The 22020-nt window shown below is 49.7% G+C and overlaps 1 protein-coding gene across 1 annotated transcript in view; it reads left to right on the forward strand.

Moving 5' to 3' along the window:
- MYO1G (myosin IG) overlaps nucleotides 1-10192 on the forward strand; it is an 89079-nt gene extending 78887 nt beyond the window's left edge. The window contains exon 22 of the mRNA XM_060281037.1: nucleotides 9712-10192. Coding sequence (XP_060137020.1) covers nucleotides 9712-9868 — 157 coding nt within the window. The 3' untranslated portion in view covers nucleotides 9869-10192. The remainder of the gene's footprint in view (nucleotides 1-9711) is intronic.
- The last annotated feature ends 11828 nt before the right edge of the window (nucleotides 10193-22020 follow it).

The following is a 22020-nucleotide window of genomic DNA, read 5'->3' on the forward strand; positions in this document are numbered from 1 at the left end:
TGGTTGATAGCTTCGAGAACACTGTCCAACCATCTCGTCCTCTGTCGTCCCCTTCTCCTAGTGCCCTCAATCTTTCCCAACATCAGGGTCTTTTCCAATAGAAAAAATAAAACGATTACTTTCTGGAATAACCTCTTTTTTAAGACAACCAAGCAGAAATATTTTAGGTTCCAAGGGTGTATCATAGCCTAGCAAGAATGAGTATTCAACCTTATAACTTCTATCAAGATTATAAAAAGGTAAAGGGACCCCTGACCATTAGGTCCAGTCGTGACCGACTCTGGGGTTGCGCGCTCATCTCGCATTATTGGCCAAGGGAGCCGGCGTATAGCTTCCAGGTCATGTGACCAGCATGACAAAGCCGCTTCTGGCAAACCAGAGCAGCACATGGAAACGCCGTTTACCTTCCCGCTATAGCGGTTCCTATTTATCTACTTGCATTTTGACGTGCTTTCGAACTGCTAGGTTGGCAGGAGCTGGGACCAAGCAACGGGAGCTCACCCCGTCACAGGGATTCGAACCGCCGACCCTCTGATCGGCAAGCCCTAGGTTCAGTGGTTTAACCACAGCGCCACCTGGATCAGGAAGTTCTTCCTAATGTTTAGGTGGAATCTTCTTTCTTGTAGTTTGAATCCATTCCTCCGGGTCTGTGTCTGTTCTACACAAGTAGAACAGGCCGTCTGTTTTAAGCATGGGTGGGAGAACTCAGATCTGCAAGGCTGCTGGTCTCTGGTGCAACCAACCATGCCATCTCCTCCAGGTATCTCCAGGGCAAACTTCGCACTGAGCCTTGAAGCCGTGTTGTATCTCTGCGGCAGCTGCAGAGGGCAGCTTCGTTCTCCCATCCAAAGCTGCCGGTCTGTGAATAGTGCCATGGATTCCCATAAGAGCCCCTTTGTTCGCCCTGGTGGCATGTCAGCTGCCTGGGGCTGCTTGCTCCCAGTCACATCCGGGGTCCTGCGGTTCCTTGATCTGCTTGGGCTCCTGGCTTGAGAGCAGTACATGTGAAAAGGATCTAGGAGTCTTGGTAGACCACAAACTTGACATGAGTCAGCAGTGTGATGCAGCAGCTAAAAAAGCCAATGCAATTCTGGGCTGCATCAAGAGGAGTATAGCATCTAGATCAAGGGAAGTAATAGTACCACTGTATTCTGCTCTGGTCAGACCTCACCTGGAGTACTGTGTCCAGTTCTGGGCACCACAGTTCAAGAAGGATACTGACAAGCTGGAACCTGTCCAGAAGAGGGCAACCAAATTGGTCAAAGGCCTGGAAATGATGCCTTATGAGGAACGGCTTAGGGAGCTGGGTATGTTTAGCCTGGAGAAGAGAAGGTTGAGGGGTGATATGATAGCCATGTTCAAATATATAAAAGGATGTCATTTAAAGGAGGGAGAAAGGTTGTTTTCTGCTGCTCCAGAGAAGCGGACACGGAGCAATGGATTCAAACTACAAGAAAGAAGATTCCACCTAAACATTAGGAAGAACTTCCTGACAGTAAGAGCTGTTCGGCAGTGGAATTGCTGCCAAGGAGTGTGGTGGAGTCTCCTTCTCTGGAGGTCTTTAAGCAGAGGCTTGACAGGCATATGTCAAGAATGCTTTGATGGTGTTTCCTGCTTGGCAGGGGGTTGGACTGGATGGCCCTTGTGGTCTCTTCCAACTCTAGGATTCTACGATTCCTCTGTCAGGGTGCCTCCTTCCTTGGACAGGGAGGAGAGAACACAGGTGGGTCCTTGCAGACAGGTAGTAGCGTAAGAGCAGCAGAAGAGCCCTGAAGGATCAGGCCCAGGGGCCCCATCCAGCCCAGAATCCTGCTCTCATAGGGGCCGACCAGATGCCCATTAAGGGGAAACCACCAAGCAGGATTCGAACTCAAGAGCCCGCTCTCCCCTTCTGTAAATTCCAGCAAATGGTCCTCAAAAGCTTTGCTGCCTCCAGCTGTGGGAGCAGAGCAATCGCCATCATGGCTGGCAGCCATCAACGGCCTCAACTTAGCCATGAACTTTTGGACAGTAAGAGCAATTCAACAGGGGAACGGTCTCCCTCGGGAGGTTGCGAACTCTGCTTCCTTGGAGGTTTTTAAGCGGAGGTTGGGGGGGACAAAGTCATGGACGCTTTAATTGAGATTCCTGCACCCCAGGGCGTGGACCAATGGGTGTCCTTTCCAACTCTACAGCTCTATAATTCTGTGAATTTGCCTAATCATCTTTTAAAGCCATCCAAGTTGGAGGCTATTGCTGCTTCCTGTGGAAGGGAGTTCCATAGTCTGCGCCGCACGAAGGAGTCCTTACTTTTATCCAACCCGAATCTTCCGGCATTCTGCTTCACTGCGTGCCCATGAGTTCTTGTTTCACAAGAGAGAGAGAGAGAGAGAAGAAGGGCCCATGTGAAAACGTGCCCTCCGCTTGAAAACACTTTGTGGTTGCGATGAGTCGGCAGTGTGGGAAAGGAACTCTGTGCATGCACAGGTGCCCTGTGCTGGCTGGGGCTGGCGGGAGTTGGCATTCAAAGGGCTTTAGCTTTTGGAAGGCTGGCCCAGATGAACTCCTTCCTCTCTTAACACCTTTGGGCTCCACCCGTGAACCTATACTTCAGCACTTAATGCTCTGAGACCATCTTCTCTCTCTCTCTCTCTCTCTCTCTCTCTCTCTCTCTCTCTCTCTCTCTCTCTCTCTCTCGTGCTCTCCGTCCCATTGAAAGCATGAGAGGCCCATCAGGCAGGGGCACGATTGCAAAAGACAGATGTCCTCGCCGACCGCAGGGCAGAGTGGAGGGAATCAATTACCCAGTCTCTAAAGACTTAGGTCAAGTCTGGGGGCCGTCAGAGGTCGCCTTCCAGATGGCTAGACGTGTGTGTCTCGAGAATAGAGGGGCGACTTGCTTTGTAAGGTGAGAAGGCGGCCCTCGAAGGAAATCCCCCTTCGAGGCGGCTCAGTGAATCAAAGCACCGATCCCCACCCAATAACCCTCGCTCAGAAAAAGGGGCGTCCCACGGAGCTCTAGTGTACACTTCCCTGCTTGGGCGCTCTCTTTAGCGCTCAGCAAGCCCACCAGCCGAAAGGTTTACAGCAATGTATATTATCAAGCAGGAAAACGGGACTGAGGGAGGGGGAATCACAGAGCTGGTGATTTTGCTAAGTCCCCAAGACACCTGAATTAGCAGCACAAAACGCCCCGAGATTTGAAACTCCCCAAGATCTGGCCGCCAGAAAGTTTGCTGCGTTGCCTCCATTGGTTCTGGTGGGGCCGGCCGGCCCCACAAGGCCTCCTCTCCTTCAGGGCTGTCTTAAGCATATCCAGCGCTATGGTGCAAAGATCCCTCTGGCGCCCCCCGATCCTTCTCAGAGTTGGTGACCTTTTTTTAGGGAGGGAACACCAGCAGCGGCGGAGGAAGCCTCTTGGGACGGGACGGCACTGTCGGCCACGCGTGCCTAGCTTTGTGGGGCTGGAGGAGGCGGGCAGCGGCTGGAGGGCGGCTCCTCTGGTGGGGAAGAGGCGGAGACTGGATGTGGCCGCTTCGTGCTGTGGTGGCCACGGCAGGCGGAGGCTCTGGGCATGGCGCTGCGTGGTGGAGGCGGGCAAGGGCGGCGAGTGGGCCCCGTGGAGATCCACGGCACCTGATGCCCGGCTCAAAGATGAAACCGGCTAGCAGGAGGGAGGCCGTGTATGCCTGCGCCTCAACCCATTGGGCGAGCAAGCACACCAAGCGAGCGGGTCTGTGCCAAGTGAGCGAGGGTGCGTGCGCCGCTCCCGCCGAGTGTTGGCTCAGTATTTCCCCTTTTAGCCTTCTGGCGCCCCACAGAATTCGGCACCTGCAGGCTAAAGGGGGAAAAACTGAGCCAACGCTCGACAGGAGCGGTGCACATACCCTCGCTTACTCAGCACGCTCGTCTGGTGTTCCCCGGACTCTCGCCTGGCGCCCTCTAGAACTTGGCGCCCTGGTGCCCCGCACCACTAGCATCTATGGGAAAGATGGCCCTGCTCTCCCCTCCTGTTGTCTCCTGGGGAGCAGCCATCCCCTCAGCAAGAGAAATGAGAAGCGACAGGACTCACTCCATCCTCTTTGCTAGAGGCCCAACTCCTCCTGCCCCTGAACTCTGTAAGCCGCTAGGTTATAGGAAGAACTGTTTAGAAACCGAGGTTTTAATTTTCCTCTTCCCTCCCTGCCACTCTCCCCTTGTATGTCATGGAGGTTGCAAGCCGGCGGGTAAAGGCAGTCTTGATTTGATTGTATGTCAGCCGCCTTGGGAGGGCCGAGGAGCGGGCTACCAATGCGCCAATTAAATAAGTAAATATTCAAGTACCAACCAACTTTAATCACAGAATTACAGAGATGGAAGGGACGTGGCCCCTCCAGGTGGAAAATTATGCGGTGACATTAAAGAAAGCATCACAGGACAAAGGGATGATGTGTGGATTGATCCAATATAAATCCGCTGCTAATTATTGTGTCAGTATATTCACCCACCCACCCACCCCAAACCCCCACCAGCTGGGAGAGACACCCTTGCAGTATAGTGCAACTTCTGTCTGTGCTCCCCAGTGGTGTAATTTTATTCCTTCTGCAGCAGGGCCCCTCTCTCCAGCACCCTAGAGTCACTCAATCATCACAGAAGGGGAGCTTTTCAGCCATGGAGAAAGAGCCTTCTTGCTCTTTGTGCAAGGAGGCAAGTTGGTTGCTGAGAACGGGCTCCTAGGCCCCCTCTGGGGAAGGCGTGAGCTGAGAATGCCGAGAAGTCATTCTGGATGCTTCAGAGCTAAGTGTTTAGGAATCCCAAAAGCACCAGGTGCTTCCGTTTTCGAGAGAACAGGGTTCAAATTCTGCTACGTGCAACGGGACAACTTAAGTCGCTCCGAAACAAGATATTGTTGTTGTTGTTGTTGTTGTTGTTTAGTCGTTTAGTCGTGTCCAACTCTTCGTGACCCCATGGACCATAGCACGCCAGGCACTCCTGTCTTGCACTGCCTCCCGCAGTTTGGTCAAACTCATGTTCGTAGCTTCGAGAACACTGTCCAACCATCTCGTCCTCTGTCGTCCCCTTCTCCTAGTGCCCTCTATCTTTCCCAACATCAGGGTCTTTTCCAGGGAGTCTTCTCTTCTCATGAGGTGGCCAAAGTATTGGAGCCTCAGCTTCAGGATCTGTCCTTCCAGTGAGCACTCAGGGCTGATTTCCTTCAGAATTGATAGGTTTGATCTTCTTGCAGTCCATGGGACTCTCAAGAGTCTCCTCCAGCACCATAATTCAAAAGCATCAATTCTTCAGCGATCAGCCTTCTTTATGGTCCAGCTCTCACTTCCATACATCACTACTGGGAAAACTATACGGACCTTTGTCGGCAAGCTGATGTCTCTGCTTTTTAAGATGTTGTCTAGGTTTGTCATTGCTTTTCTCCCAAGAAGCAGGCATCTTTTAATTTTGTGACTGCTGTCACCATCTGCAATGATCAAGGAGCCCAAGAAAGTAAAATAAGATATAAGATATTGGAGCACTGCAAATCGCTTGCCCGTGGGCACGCACAGAGAATAGCAGATCCAGCCGAAAGGCAACTCCTGGGAATCTGCGCTGAGCGTTGCAATGCATCCTAAGTTACAATTGTCGTGTAATTATAAGGTGGTTACATAATCTCGGCAGGGGTCTGGCTGGGAGGGGGCGTCGCTGCAACTTTGAAGAAGGGATTGTTTTATTATGTTCTTCTATTTGTTGGAAGCCACACAGAGTGGCTGGGGTAACGGAGTCAAGTGGGCAGGGTACAAATAATAGAATTATTATTATTATTATTATTATTCTGTGGCGCTTCTGAATTTGCTTCCAGACTGAATTTGCTTCCAGACTTCCAGGTCCTCACCTTCCAACATCCTGCTGCCATATTTGGACTGCAGGAAGAAGCATTTGGACCCAGTTGCCATGGTTCTTGCTTAGTGCCCGGTTGCCGTGGCAACGGTTGGCCAGGAAGAGACAAGTTTAGACGTGGGTTAAAATGATCTGCTCTGTCTGCCGAGGGTGGGGGTGGGGGGCGGATTCTCCACCACAAGATGCGTTTCGGAATTTTAAATATTTTTTAAATTGCATTTATATCACACCTTTTCGCTCTCCAAGGAGCTCGAGGTGGCATAAATGGTTCTCTTTCACACACACACACACACACACACACACACACACACACACACACCATTTAATTCCCACAACAGCCCCGTGGGGGTAAGTTAGGCTGAGAGGCAGCGAGCCTCATGGCCGAGTGTGGATTTGAACCCTGGTCTCCCCAGGTCCTAGGCCAACACTCTAACCAATAGGCCACACTGGATATCTGCTAACTGGACCTTCTTGGGTACCAACATCATGCTTAAGCAGGTTGCAGTAGATCGACTTGGGACGTCCCAGCTCCATCAGTGGCCCAAAGGTGCTGAAAGGAAGACCCCCCTTTAGGCAGTAGGAGATCAGGACCTCTTTAGCTGGCTCAGTTGGTACAGCGTGAGACTTGGGGTCATGGGTTCGAGTCCTACATTGGGCATAAGATTCCTGCATCGCAGGGGGTTGGAAATTACCCTTGTGGTCCCTTCCAACTCTATGATTCTATGATCTAATATCATTCAAAGCAACTCCCCAGCAGTGAGGACCTGCTTAATATAGACCAGTGTTTCCCAAACCATTTTTCAGGCCAGGTTCCATAAATTCATGCCCAGTTCCCCCTTACTTTATACTACAAAAATATAGCTGACAGATAAAGAATTTGAAGTTTCCTTTCTCTTTCTTTCCATATTTTTTCCATTTTCTTCCCCTCTTTCCCCCTCTTTCGCTGCTCAATATTTTTTCTTTCTTTCTTTCCCCCAACTCTCTTTCTGCTCTGTGTTTTTATTTAGATCAGCTATTCAGTCTTGATAAAAACCTATCTGGTATTAATCTTCATAATCCCCCCCGGTATTTCGATAAAATTCGACCCACCAAGGAAGATAATAACACGGCAAAATTTAAAACGGTTAACGGCATGTTTATTCAGAATAAATTAAAATTATTTAGTTTACTTAATTACAGAAAACTGATGCACTTGGAACAGTGATAGTCTGATAGTCCTTCACACCCCCAGCACTTCCCTGATGCCCCCCCTCACCTCTTAGTGCCCCCTAATTATGCCCCCACCTTATTTGGGAACTGCTGCTATAGGTTGCTAACAGGCTGAGGAGGAGTGGAATTACATTTCCCCAGGCAATAATAACACGGGTGATTTGGTTCCATCTCCCTCCACTCCGTCGAACTTGCTTTTCTGGGGGTGGGTAACCTCCACAACAGGGGACGCGGGTGGCGCTGTGGTCTAAACCACTGAGCCCAGGACTTGCCGATCAGAAGGTCGGCGGTTCGAATCCCCGTGACGGGGTGAGCTCCCGTTGTTCAGTCCCTGCTCCTGCCAACCTAGCAGTTCGAAAGCATGTCAAAGTGCAAGTAGATAAATAGGTACCGTTCTGGCGGGAAGGTAAACGGCGTTTCCGTGCGCTGCTCTGGTTCGCCAGAAGCGGCTTAGTCATGCTGGCCACATGACCCGGAAGCTGTCTGCAGACAAACGCTGGCTCCCTCGGCCAGTAAAGCGAGATGAGCGCCACAACCCCAGAGTCATCCGTGACTGGACCTAACGGTCAGGGGTATCTAACCTCCGCAACAAACAAGTACCAACAGAGAATATTGTTGTGTTCGGCTCCTGGGTGTCCGAGCTCCATCAGTGCCCCAAAGCTCCATCAGTGGACCACCCACAGACCAATTAGCATCCCACCACCGGCACCACGCGGAGGTGGGGAGCTCAGGCTGGTTTTTCTTCAACCTGTTTTGGAGGTTTCGAAGCTGAGCAAGAGAGCAAATAAATGCCGGCCGGCCTTAACCTCTCCAAAAGTAACCTCCCAAGGCTCAGTCCGCCTTGAGCTCAGGTGCGGGGGGAAAGCAGCCGCAGACTGCTCCTTTGCAATAAGGGGGTCAGCAGGAGCAGAATGGGGTGGGGGGAGTTTTGTAAATGTGATGTGGTCCTCAAAGCCCATCCGATCCCCACCCCCACTTTAGGCCTCATCCTACCAGCTCCCCCATGCAGGAGTGCCAACTTGGCCCCATGGCTGTGGATCCCTGGGGCCGTGGGTGCCCAGGGCTGTGGGTGCCATGCAGCATGCATGGCCCTGGCATCGAAATTTGTGGGTGCCCGGCCCCCTCATGGGGAATTTTGTGGGTGCTCGGGCCCCCAGGAGTTGGCACCTATGGCCCCCATACACTCCAAATTTTCCCATTCTTTCTTTTCATTGTCAATTCACACAAACACACACACTATAAGCCCAACTCATATCTTCTCTGCATAACATAAGCCCTCCTGGTTGGGACCATTTTTCACCTGCTTTGTGTTGTTGTTGTTGTTGTTGTGCCCTTCACCCTAAGGTGGGTTATGTTAAAACGCAATGTTGAAAATAAGTTTGGCATAAGTACTGTACCATCTAATTCTTCGGCGGCAGGATCTGTCTTGCGGTTTGGGTTAACAGGATAATAGTCAATAAAAGTGCTTTTTAAAGAAACGGTTTGAAGCAACTTACAATCACAGAAATAAAGCGAGTCTTTAAAAGATTCAGGCTGAAGCAGTTGCCGGAAGCTGCATCATGCCACGCTAGAAGGATCTGGTTGGGAGTAAAAAAAAAAAAGCCTGGAGGGCACCAGTTTGAGATTGCCAGTAACAGAACTGACGCTGTTAATAGGTGTCACACGGGTGGCGCTGTGGTCTAAACCACTGAGCCTCTTGGGCTTGCCAATCGGAAGGTGGGCAGTTCGAATCCCCGCGCTGGGGTGAGCTCCCGTTGCTCAGTCCCTGCTCCTGCGCACCTAGCAGTTCGAAAGCACGTCAAAGTGCAAGTAGATAAATAGGTACCGCTCCGGCGGGAAGGTAAATGGCATTTCCATGCGCTGCTCTGGTTCGCCAGAAGCGGCTTTGTCATGCTGGCCACATGACCCGGAAGCTGTATGCCGGCTCCCTTGGCCAATAAAGCGAGATGAGCGCCGCAACCCCAGAGTCATCCGCGACAGAACCTAACGGTCAGGGGTCCCTTTACCCTTTACCTTTAATCCCCGTTCTGCAATAGTAAGAAATTGATATTTTTGTTTATTTATTTCATTTACACCCCACCCTCTCTCCAGCACCCATACATTAGGAAGACATTTCTCCTTCTTTCTATTTTCTGCATATACAGGGTTCTGACTTCTGCTGTTGCAAACCTAAATAGTTTAACCATCTTTTTCGGAACCTCCCTCCCTATTATTCCTGGGAGAAAACTTTTGGGAATAACAAATTTGAACCTTTTCTTCCATTCATCATGTATCATTTCCCCCAAAGCCTTTTTACATCTCTGCCACATATGCAGGCAGGGCCAAACTTGGCCCTCCAGATGTTTTGGGACTACAATTCCCAGCGTCCCTGACCACCGGACCTGTTAGCTAGGGATGATGGGAGTTGTAGTCCCAAAACATCTGGAGGGCCAAGTTTGGCCATGCTTGACATATGGGGGGGGGGGGATAAGGCCCTTCAGTATGTTTACACTTCCAAAATTTACTTGACGCATTTTTATACTTCTTAGCCACTTTTTACATTTGTGTTTCAAAGACAGTTAACTTTTTCATACTTCCCGGGAAGCAGTTTGAGCTCCTACCAAGGGTCACCTCGTCCCTAAGACTTTCCCTCTTCCTTTCCCGTGTTTGCAGGACTAAGAGGGATCTCCGGGTGCAGGTCTCAGACTGCATTCAGCTCAGCCTCCACGGACGGAAAAAACTGGTCTCTGTGGAGACGCGTGCAGAACAAGCCACCCCCGACTTCGCCAAGAGCCGTGATGGCTTCGTGCTTTTCTGGCCGAGGAGATAAACGCTGGTAAACTTTGGATCACAGGACTTCATCCCGACAGCCCCTCAACAGAGAGTAAAAAGAATAATAATCAAGGCAGCTGTGTTTTTAGAATCGTGCAGCAAAGCATCGCTGCTTGGACTGCTAGTGTGGAGTAGGAACCCTATCAAACAAAAGGGAAGAAGTACCCGGCCTTAGATTCTTGCCGTCGTTCATGGATTTCCTCTATGCTAATCTGCATAGTAAAACTTGAAAGCCTCCTTATCGCCGCATTCACTGGCCAGAGCAAGGAAGGTCCCTCAGTTACTCTGACGCTCCTGCCGAGGGTGACATCATTCCTCCTTGCTCGGGGGGGTGGGGGGAAGGGAGAATCCTGAAGCCACACTCCCCTGTGTTTTCCCCTTCAGTACGCCACGGGAGAATGAGCCGGAATCCGCAGAGACCTGTGTGATGTGGATTATGAAAAGGGGAAGAGGCCAATCGGGTTGTGTTCCCTGGGACTGCATAGCTCTGGAGGCAAAAGCAAACACTTGCTCTACTGCAGCGGTTCTCAAAGTGGGTGATAGCAGCCCCGGGAGGGGGGATTACCGGGGGGGGGGAGCAAGGGAGGAGGCAGGGAGGAGGCGGGGAGGTACAAATGACGATCAGACTTTGAAAACCTGGACAGTTTTGTTGAGCGAATTAAACAGTTCTAATTGGATCTTGACTAAATGTTGCAACTAATTGTTACTGTTTTGAATTTTGCTGCATTATCTTTGTTAGTGCTTTTTCAAATGGGGTAGGAAAGGCAGTGCTGGGGGTGAGTTCATGGAACCAAAAGGCCCCCGAAAGTTTGGGAACCACTGCTCCGTTGCGCCTTCTAGTAAATAATGTTGGAAATGTTTTTATAAAAACTACAGAACTGCAACCAGTTGTCTTTGTAATAAACAGTTTATTTACAAAATGTGTGGCTTGATTGTTGATGTCAGTCACCCTGAGCCAAGCTCTCGCTGGAGAGGGCGGGGTATAAATAAATTATTATTATTATTATTATTATTATTATTATTATTATTGATCGGGCATTATTGGGGGTGTAGAAGCAAGCAAAAAACATGAATAAAAGGAGCTGGTCTTTAAACATAAAAATTGCATATTAAAATAGGTGTCAGACTTACATGTCTGGGGAGGTCTGTGTAAACAAACTGGGGTTTTTTTGGGGGGGCACGCATCAAAAACAGTACAGCGAACTGCCTGATATCAATTGGCAGGGAGTTCCAGAGTGCGGAGTCAGGTGAGCATGAGATTCTTCATCTCAGGGTCATGGATTCGAGCCCCGTTTGGGACAAAAGATTCCTGCATTGCAGGGGGTTGGACTAGATGATCCTCGCGGTCCCTTTGAACCCTATGATTCTATTATTCTACTCTCTTGTGTTCAGAAGTGAAGGAGTGAGAAGCAGGCAGCAATATTACTGAGGGTTGTGGGTTGGTTTGTTTTTTTAAAATGTTATAAACCAGGAGCTCCTAAGACGTCGAGGCAAAGTGAATCACCTAGAGCTGGAAATTGCCATTAATGACTATATGAATTTTCTTGCCTTTCTGGGGGGTAGGAGAGGAGCTATTTTGTCGCAAAGCATCTCTGGCTATGAGGGTTGGACACACCTGTTGGCTGATTCCCCACCCCTAGAACTTCCTCCTCCATACCAACCTCCTCAGTCAAAAAAGATATGTGCTTAGCAAGTACGTCAGCTGATGACGGGAAGCTATGCGATGGCTCAACTCCTCACAGATATGAGTCAATCAACTCAAGGTCGCTCTGGCTGTGAACGCAACAAGGAAAGTGGGCGGGGAGGAACCCAGGAGCCTTGTAATGGTCGGTGGCTCTCACTTGCCTGTCCCAGCCAATCTCCTGGCTTGAGCAGCTTGTGGGAAACGCACAACTCGGCACTTCTCTTGTGAGCCGTAGTCAAAACAATTTCCCGGTAGTTCGCTGCCACCACCCTTTCTCACTTGCACCTGGCCAGAGAGCCCAAAAGGGATAGCTTCTCCGCCTTGTTACAAGGTTGCAAGCCTCTGACTACTCTTAATAAAGCAGGCAGAAATTCAACTGGTTTGGTTTCTTTACTCAAACCCAGGCACACTCACTTGTGCAGCCCAACACTCAGTATGCGACCAAATGGTCAAGGGACCGGACTAGTTGCCCCACCCTGAACAATACTCAAGGTCCAAACCAAAATATACCTTTTCAAGGCTTTATTAAAAAGTGTAAAACATACAACTTAAAAATTAGCAGTGCACATTTCTTGTGAGGTTACAGAGATCGCAAATAATAAACATAAGCAAACAAATTGCTCTAACTAAAGGATACATACGGTTACGCAGATATAACTTGTTGCAAAGCTTTCAGAAGGCGCAGCCCGCAGGCCCCCCTTCTCCTTTCACAGCTTCATACTCGCAGAAGCTCTGGCAAAATTGCAAGTGGCAAAATGCAAAGTTCTAATGCTAGAACTCCCAAGTTATGGGGAAAGGGTCAGGTGGGGTTCCGTTTTCCCACCAATGGAAATGAGGCTCCAATTAGCAGTTTACCAATGATTTCAGGTGTTGCCCATTTGTCTTCACCTGTCTTACTTCACACTCTGATCTAATACTAGCAGATAGTAAGACAGTTCTCTCATTCCCTCCCAACTCATCAGGGTCAAGCCGACCCCAGGTGGACAGGATAGAGTGATTAAACCCCCTCCCATCCGTACCATAAGGAAATAGGGAACACTGGTGTTTCTTCTTCAGCCAAAGGCAATTACCACATTCCTTTGCAGGCAGCTAATTGGGGCTAGCAGAGAGGGACTTAGCAAGTTTTGTTAAAGGCCCAGCCTGCTCTTGCTGTCTCTCCCAGCATCCATTGCTCTTGACCAAGGATTCAGAGTTGTTCATACTATAACTCCCATGCCATATCCATGACAAGCCCACACCTAAACCAATAAGATGGAGCCCAGTGGGTTTATAGCCAAATGTGTTCTACTTAGAGTAGACCCATTCAAATGGATGACAGGTGACACAACTTGATGGCAGAAAGTGAGGAGGAATTAAACCAGTGTTTCTCAACCTTTTTTGGGCCAAGGCACACTTGTCCCATGAAAAGAATCACGAGGCACACCACCATTAAAAAAGTTAAAAGATTTAACTCTGTGCCACCCTATATTGACTATATAATTATGACTGTAAGAAACACTTGCCAATTGCCGTGTTGGTTGCAATCTCCTGTAATAAGGCTTCACAAGCCGCTGATTTCTCTGCCAGCACAATCCTTTGCTCAGCAAGTTTCAGGTTGAGCTCATCCAGCCAGCTTCTTTAAGTTTGTCTAAAACCACCCTCCCGTGGTGGTGGCTGTTGAGAGCTGCGCTCGCCCCGCGTCGTGACCCGGCCGGATTCCTTTCCGGCGGGTCAGTGGTGTTTATTGGCGGCCGCCAGGCACGTGACAATGCAAATCGCCCTTCTCGTCGCCTCACGTCGCGGCACACCAGCCAGCGTCTCGCGGCACACTAGTGTGCCGTGGAACAGCGGTTGAGAAACGCTGAATTAAAGAACCTCTTAATGAGGGTGAAAGAGGAGAGCGCAAAATATGGTCTGAAGCACAACATCAAAAAAAACCCAAGATCATGGCCACTGGTCCCATCACCTCCTGGCAAATAGAAGGGGAAGAAATGGAGGCAGTGAGAGATTTCAGTGAGACGCCTTCAGATGTCTTTTAAAAGTAAAATAATTGCTTATTGCCTTGACATCTGCTGGGAGGGCGTTCCACAGGGCAGGCGCCACCACCGAGAAGTAATTCTAGGTAATCCAATTTTCTCCCCCTTAAGTAATAATAATGATGATGATGATAATAATTTATTATTTGTACCCTGCCCATCCGGCTGGGCTTTCCCAGCCACACTGGGCAGCTTCCAACAAAGATTAAAATACATTAAAATGTCACACATTAAAAGCTTCCCTAAATAGGGCTGCCTTCAGATGTTTCCTAAATGTCAGGTAGTTGTTTATCTCTTTGACATCTGATGAGAGTGCGTTCCATAGGGTGGGAGCCACTACCAAGAAGGCCCCCTGCCTGGTTCCTTGTAACCTCACTTCTCACAGGGAGGGAACCGCCAGAAGGCCCTCGGAGCTGGACCTCAGTGTCCGGGCTGAAAGATAGGAGTGGAGACGCTCCTTTAGGTATACTTTGAAGTCTCTCATCCCCACTCTCCTCACAGAGTGTTTGTTGTGGGGGAAAAGGGAAAGGAGAATGTTAGCTGCTTTGAGACTCCTTTGGGTAGTGATAAAACGGGATATCAAATCCAAATCCAAAACTCTTTTCTACTGGACCGAGGCTGCTTAGGGCTTTAAAGGTCAGTACCAACACTTTGAATTGTGCTCGGAAACATATTGGGAGTCAATGAAGGTCTTTCAAGACCGGTGTTATGTGGTCTCGGCGGCCACTCCCAGTCACCAGTCTAGCTGCCGCATTCTGGATTGTAGTTTCTGGGTCACCTTCAAAGGTAGCCCCACGTAGAGTGCATTGCAGTAGTCCAAGCGAGAGATAACTAGAGCATGCACCACTCTGGTGAGACAGTTTGCAAGCAGGTAGGGTCTCAGCCTGCATACTAGATGGAGCTGATAGACAGCTGCCCTGGACACAGAATTGACCTGCACCTCCATGGACAGCTGTGAGTCCAAAATGACTCCCAGGCTGTGCACCTGGTCCTTCAGGGGCACAGATACCCCATTCAGGACCAGGGAATCCTCCATAGCCACCTGCCCCCTGTCCCCCAAAATCAGTAGTTCTGTTTTGTCACGATTCAACCTCAATCTGTTAGCTGCCATCCATCCTCCAACTGCCTCTAGACACTCACACAGTGGTTTATTCACCTATTTACACCTCCCGTCTGTATGGAGGACGTCCAGATCTTATAGCAGGGGTCGGCAACCTGCTATAAGCGGCCCAAAAGCGGTCCACGGGGGTCGTTTAAATGGCCCACGAGCCGCCCCCGAACCGAGCTGCCCTCTCGGCGAGTCCCCCCGCTCTGACCTAAAGTGGCACAGCGCAGAGCAGGGACTCGCTTCCACGGTGCCGGAAATCGCACCTGCGCAGACGCAGACGCCGGAAATGCAGGCGCGATCCGGCCCACTCCACAGGAGTGAACCTGCCCAGGTGAGGTAAACCTTGCCGACCCCTGTCTTATAGCATGGTCATTTTGAGAGGGGCTTGTCCCGCACAGCAGTGCAGCCAGCCTTCAGCCAGCCTGCCCAAGATGGATCCCAGTCTTTCTCCCTTCTTCCCAGAACACCCTGCAAAAAAACTATTTTCCTGTCACCTCACACTCTGCTACCCCAGCAACCTTCCAAACCACCAGTTCACACCACAGGGCAAATGGGGAGGACAATTCTCTTGCCTTGTCAATGGCCCTCAGTTGTCCTGTATTATTTCTTAATGCCCCCATCTTGTCCAGGTCGTTTTGCATAGGCTAGCCCAGGAATTCCTCTGCAGCTTGTATTTCTCCCTTCACATCCTGAATAATCAGTTATTAATTTCTAGGGTTTCGGGATGTCCCCCCCCCCCGCCCAGAATCTCTTAACACCATTAGAGCAAAGAAAAACCCTCCTCCATTCTTATCTCTGGGTCTACAGTGGATGTTGTTCTCTTGTTGCTAGGTAACCGCAGCCCACCCAAACGCTTCTGGGATGTGGGGAGAAGAGGGCTTATAGCTCCTGAGCACATGATTTTGAGGCGTGATGGGCCTTCTGGAGTCCAGATTCTCAGATGCCATCCGCCAGTCCCACGATTGTCCTCCAGAGCCCACATGTATTCGCTCAGCGGGACACATCCCGTCAAAACATGCTTGACCTTGGATGGGGGAAAATATTAATTTATCAGCAGTGAAAATACCTCCCACTCCTGATGCGTGTGAATATTGCACCCTTGATGAAGGCCTGTGCTTGTGGAGTCTATTATTGGAAAGCCGTCGATCTCTCCGTCTTCCTTCCCTCTCGTCCGTCCTCCAGCACTGGCATAGCGTCCCTGGCAGGGCTTCCGAGGCTGAGCGCACCAGACCCAGGAAGAATGAGGAGAGGACTCTGGGTGGGTTGGCCCTAAGAAGAAGCAGCCTCATCTGGTCCAGCTAGCTCAGCATTGTCTGCACTGACTGGCAGCAGCTCTCCAGGGTTTCGGGCAGGCAGTCTCTCCTAGAGATGCTATTGGGATGCCGAACTTTTGCACGCCAAGTCTGTGCCCTGGCACTGAGCCCTGGGCCCTAGGGACACAGGCAGGGGTTGTAAACTGAGTCACACCATTTGTTCGTCTAGCTCAGTGCTGCTTCCTGGTCGGACCGGAGATGAGAAGGCCTGGGGGGGGGAACCAGAAAAATTGGGGGGGGGAAACAGTTTTCCCCCCTGTTTTCTTTCCAAAGCCATTTTTTTCCTGGGAAAAAAATGAGAGAGTTTGATATAGTTTGAATATTCCACATACTTAAAAAAAAAAACCAGGGGAAAACGGCTTTGGGGGAAAAACAGGTTCCCCCCAAAAAAATATTCCTGGTTTTTCCCAGGCCTTCCCATCTCTAGGTCGGACACAGACCAGAAAAGTGTGGGCCTTTGCCTAGAAAGTGTGGGGCAAAAGGTAAATGTGGATGAGTCCCCTGTTTGGTGGTCTCCATCCTCCCTTGTATAAAAGGAGCCTGTAGTTTGGGGAGGGCAAAAGCTGTAACTCAGCGCTCTTGCCTGCAGAAGGACCCGGGATCAATTCCTGGTGTCTCCAGCTGAGACTGGGAGAGACTCCTGCCTGAAACCTGGGATGGACAGCCTCTGCCAGTCAGTGCAGAAAACAGTGAGCAGGTTGGACCCAAGGATCTGTCGGTAGGGCGCAAGCCAGCAGTCAATCACACTGTGTGAGTTGGAGTTAACTCTTCGTTAGCCAAAACAGGATCTGCACAGATTGGGTGGAGTGTCAGGCCTCATGAGCAGAGAACCTCACCTCTAGTTGGTCATGAAGCAGCTGCCGATACTGAGGGTCCCAGCCTCCCCACAGCCATCTAAGCCCCTGCCTCTTCAGGGTTTTGCCTCAAGCAATCAGAGACTGCACCTGCATGCAAACAACCTCTCCTCCACCCTTTTCATGCCTCTTCTGGTTCTGGGAGACCAGCAGGGAAAGGAGCTTGTTGCCGCAGGAGGGAGAGATACCTGTGACTCTTCAGCAGTCTGACTCACCTCTGCCTTTTGTCCTCCCTCCTTTCCTGCCTCAGCTTCTGCCTCCGATACAGTGAGATCTTGGTTCTCAAACTTAATCTGTTCCGGAAGTCCGTTCCAAAACCAAAGCGTTCCGAAACCAAGGCGCGCTTTCCCAGAGAAAGTAATGCAAAATGGATTAATCCGTTCCGTTAAAAACAACCCCTAAAACAGCCATTTAACATGAATTTTACTATCTAACGCGACCATTGAGCCATAAAATGAAAGCAATAAACAATGTACTGCAGTCACACATTCAATCCATCAGTAGCTGAACTGGGTTCCACGCAGTCACAAAAACAAAGCGAAAAAGAGCCACAAAAACGCAAAATAAATAGCAAAAACAGACAGATCTCAGCGTAACACTCAAAACGGAAGTGTGGCACTCAAATCGTCAGTGTAACACTCAAAACGGAGCACATTCGGCTTCTATAAAAAGTTTGCAAACTGGAACACTTACTTCTGGGTTTGCAGTGTTTGGGTTCCAAGTTGTTTGAGTACCAAGGCGTTTGAGAACCAAGGGACCACTGTACTAGACTTCTTTCTGCCACAGGCTCTCCCAGCTCACTAAAACCTGTTACTTCTTCAGATTCTGACACCTCCTCTTTCCAGTCTTCTCCCTCTTCTCCTTTTCCCTCCTCATCGTTGTCCCGTCAAACCCCCCCCCCCAGGCTCGGCTCTGCGCCTTCTTCCCTTGGGGGTTCCCCAACAGGTTCCTTCCTCCATTCCTCTACGTCCAACCGGTCCGTGATGCTGCATTGCATAAGGTAGCTTCCTACATTTCCTAAAATGACTTACAGCAGCCTTCCCCAAAGGTGGCGCACCCAGCTTAGGACCACAACTCCCATCAGCTGTGCTGGCTTTGGATGCTGGGAGTTGTAGTCATAAATATGCTGCTTCTGTTCTGGGTTTGCTGAGAGGTCCTCCTCTCCCAGATGCTGGGTTGGTCTGGCGTTTTGCGTTCCGATGGTCTTTCCAACCCTCTCTTGCATGTTTCCCAACTTGCTAGCACATCGCCTAGAGATTCAGGCATCTCGCTAAATAAGGAGATTCTGACCAAACACTACTAGGGAGATCCTTCCGACCCCAAGATCTGCTCAACAGTGGAACCTCCTTTATTGGATGTTTATAAGCAGAGGCTGGATGGCCACCTGCCAGGGATTCTTTAGTTGTGGTTCCTGCATTGCAGGGGGTTGGACTAGATGACCTCTGTGGGTCCCTTCCAACTCTACGATTCCATACTTCCCTGTTGACCTTTGGGTGTTGCTGTGGAGCACTCCACCCAACAGCCCTGCCCCACAGTAAGACCTGCCTTGTGGTTACAGACATTAAATTCAGAAGAGATTTTTTTTCATTTATGGCATTCCATTTTCTTCTTTAAAAAAACAAGTTAACTTTTCTTCTTTAAAAACAAACAAACAACAGTTAACGTTTCTTCCGATTTTATTTTATTTTGCATAAAGTGCCATGGTCAACGATCACCGCCCCACCCCGCCCCACAGAAATCTCCCCTTCCAGTTTGCTCCCCGCAATGATACAGGTCAATACAACGTAGAAATCAAACACTTAGGCAAGACTCAGATAGTAAATATCATACAAAGAGATTTCAAAAGCCCTCTGGATGAGGGATGGGTTTGTTTTTTTTGTTTTGTTTTTTCCCAAACTTTAAATATCTTGGGTTCCTCGTTCAGCACAGGGCAGGCCTGGGATAGTCTGACAGTCCTGGCTGTGTTTCACAATCCAGCCTTCCTTGCAGTCTGGAAGCCACTGGCCGGCTAAGAAGAAGAAATTTTCCTTGGTCAAGAGGGCGAGGGGGCAGATTTTGAGGTCGCCTTTTGTCCCCCAGGCTCCCCGCAACCCCCATTGAGAGAGAAAGTCGCTGCAAAAACCCCACCAGAGGAATTAATAGAGGTTTTAAAGCGCAAGCGTTGCCTCGGTATTGAAAATAAACGTTCAGTCCGATTGTATCCGGAAAAGGAACAGCCCTGGTCCTCTTGGCGTCCTACTCCCAGGCTGGGAAGCAGGAAGAATCCAGCACATTTTTTTTTGCGGGAGGCTCCCCATCCTTTTAAAATTACAAAGCAAACAATTCCAAAAAGAGGAAAAGGAACCACGGGGAGAGAAGGAAAGACGGGAATTAAAGAGATACATCTCAACATGCACAATGTCCATTCCCACCCCACCCCGACCCCCCTTAGGAAAGCTATTTACATGATTATATCTACACATCAGCATTTCCACCGAAGGGGAACTTGCCGGGGGTTTTTAGCAGCAGATGAGTGAGATCAAAATCTCCCAGAGTTTAAAAAAGTCCCCTTGACGGGGTGTGCGTTTGTACACTTCAGGAGTTTACCCGACTGTCTCTTCCTGCTTTTTCGAGGACGGAGTTCTTCCCCCAGTCCAAATCTGTAGGTTACAACCATAATGTCCCAGGCCGCATTCCTTGGCTCGGATCCATCCGCTTGAATGGGGCTAGCTTGGGCTATGCATAGGGCTCCCTGTATTTTCCCCTTTAATAATAATAATAATAATAATAATAATAATAATAATAATAATATCCACATGTCACCATCAAATTATGTGCCAACCAACGATGAATCCTGCAGCTTGTATCAATGCTGCAAATTTGTGGGGGAAAGGACAACATTGGGGATAGACGCAGGTGTGTCTTCAAACCCATAAGGCTTAGAAACTTGGCTTTGGTAGGGTGGGTGGGTGGGAACCGAGGTTCTTAAGAGGCTTAATTTGGTGCCCGTTGTTGATTTCTGTGCTTGTTCGGTCATGGAATACACACATGGGATTGGCTGTACAAATGGACCACTTTCCACCCCCCTGTGTCGGGATATTTCTTCGAGCGGGAGAAGTTATTCCCAGCTTTGCGCATCTGCCCCAGTTCTAGATCAGGAGTGTCGAGAGGTGATATGATAGCCATGTTCAAATATATAAAAGGATGTCATAGAGAGGAGGGAGGAAGGTTGTTTGCTGCTGTTCCAGAGAAGCAGACACGGAGCAATGGATTCAAGCTACAAGAAAGAAGATTCCACCTAAACATTAGGAAGAACTTCCTGACTGTAAGAGCTGTTCAACAGTGGAATTTGCTACCAGGGAGTGTGGTGGAGTCCCCTTCTTTGGTGGTCTTTAAGCAGAGGCTTGACAGGCATATGTCAAGAATGCTTTGATGGTGTTTCCTGCTCGGCAGGGGGTTGGACTGGATGGCCCTTGTGGTCTCTTCCAACTCTACGATTCTATGATTCTATTCTATGAGAGAAGCCGTTATCTGGATGAGCCCCGAAGTTGCAGAATCTGGATCTTTTATAAAAAGAGGTCGAGCCCATTGTTACAGATATTCTCACGTATAAAAATATATGTAAAATTAAAAAATTCCTTCAGTAGCACCTTAAAGACCAACTAAGTTTATATTTTGGTATGAGCTTTCGTGTGCATGCACACTTCTTCAGATACCTATCTGAAGAAGTGTGCATGCACACGAAAGCTCATACCAAAATATAAACTTAGTTGGTCTTTAAGGTGCTACTGAAGGAATTTTTTTATTTTGCTTCGACTCAGACCAACACGGCTACCTACCTGTAACTATAAAAATATATGTGTACAGGTAGCAATATGGTATGTGTGTGCCTCTATGAATGCGACTGTTTCTCTCTCTCAATCCTGCCTCTCTCCAGCTACGTAAATATCCTATACAGTAGGACCCGGCATATGCGCGGCAGGGCTTGGGGGACAGAGCTCAGGGTTCAAATGCCTATTTAAAGGGGTCAGATTCAGGAAGCTAGGAAGGATTCCCCTTCTCTTGCAGACCTGCTGTCAACGGAGCAGGGGCAGAGAACCTGCGGCCATGCAGGTGATGTTGGGTGCTGAAATCTCACCTGGCCCAGATGGAGTCCAACACTGGGGTTTGACATCATCTGGGCAACTGGAGGTTCTCCCCTCCCGGAGTCGGGACTTTTTTTTTCCAGCCGGAGTTCCGGCACCTGTCAGGCAGACACCATTGCCATTCCAAGAAAACGACGGAGGTGTTGATGGCGAGTTCTGGCGCCTCTTTTTCTAGAAAAATAGCACTGCCTGGAGTAGACATTGCTAGACTGGCCAGCGGTCTGGCTACGTTTAAGGCAGCTTGGTTGCATTTCTGTAAAGCTCTCATGTCAGCCTTCATCAACTGGGTGTTCGCCCATCCCAGATGTTTATGGACTCCAAATCCCATCGGTGCTGTGGTCCTGTTGTTGAGCAGCAGTGTGCAGAGCTCGGTGGAGACGAGAGTCTCTGAGATACACTCAGCATATGAAGTTGGTATAGCATGAGGCTCTTAATCACAAAACCAAGCGTCCAGATGTAGAAAAGGAAGCAACGAGGTAAGGCCCGGAAACACAGGCGTTGTTTCCAGCATCCAACTGCTGCTGAGAGCTCTGCTTAATAAGGCTGAAGCCAGCTGGTTCTCATCAATGCCTTCTCCTCCGCTTCCTTGAAGGCTGATCAGCTACAGATGAAGTCACTCTGCCTTCTCCCCCTTCAGGCTGCTGTTCAGCAGGCGAAGCTGACTGCTGGGCCCCTGATCAGCCCCAGCCGCTGATGGGCGTTGGGAGTCCTAAACGTCTGGAGGACACCAGGTTGACGAAGGCTGTCTTACATAACACAGAGATTGGGGGCAGCTACCCTGGAACGAGTGGCGCTTACTGCAAAACCAGAAAGGGCTTTCTCTGCCTGCCTGCCAAAACAGGCGATGGAGAATTACAGAACTGGGATCACATAGCAACTGGGATTGCAGCCCTCTCCCTGGCCAGGAAATCCTGCAGGCCTTTTGGCTAGCCAAAGCAGAGATGGCAAATGTTTCATGGCCTCGGGCTTCAGGTCCTAGGTGTGCCAGGGTTTTGCTGAGATGGACGGGGAAGTTCAGGTGGCGCATCAATGCAACCGTCACACACGACACC

The sequence above is a fragment of the Zootoca vivipara genome, chromosome 12, assembly GCF_963506605.1.
Source record: "Zootoca vivipara chromosome 12, rZooViv1.1, whole genome shotgun sequence".
Classification (NCBI taxonomy): Eukaryota; Metazoa; Chordata; class Lepidosauria; order Squamata; family Lacertidae; genus Zootoca; species Zootoca vivipara.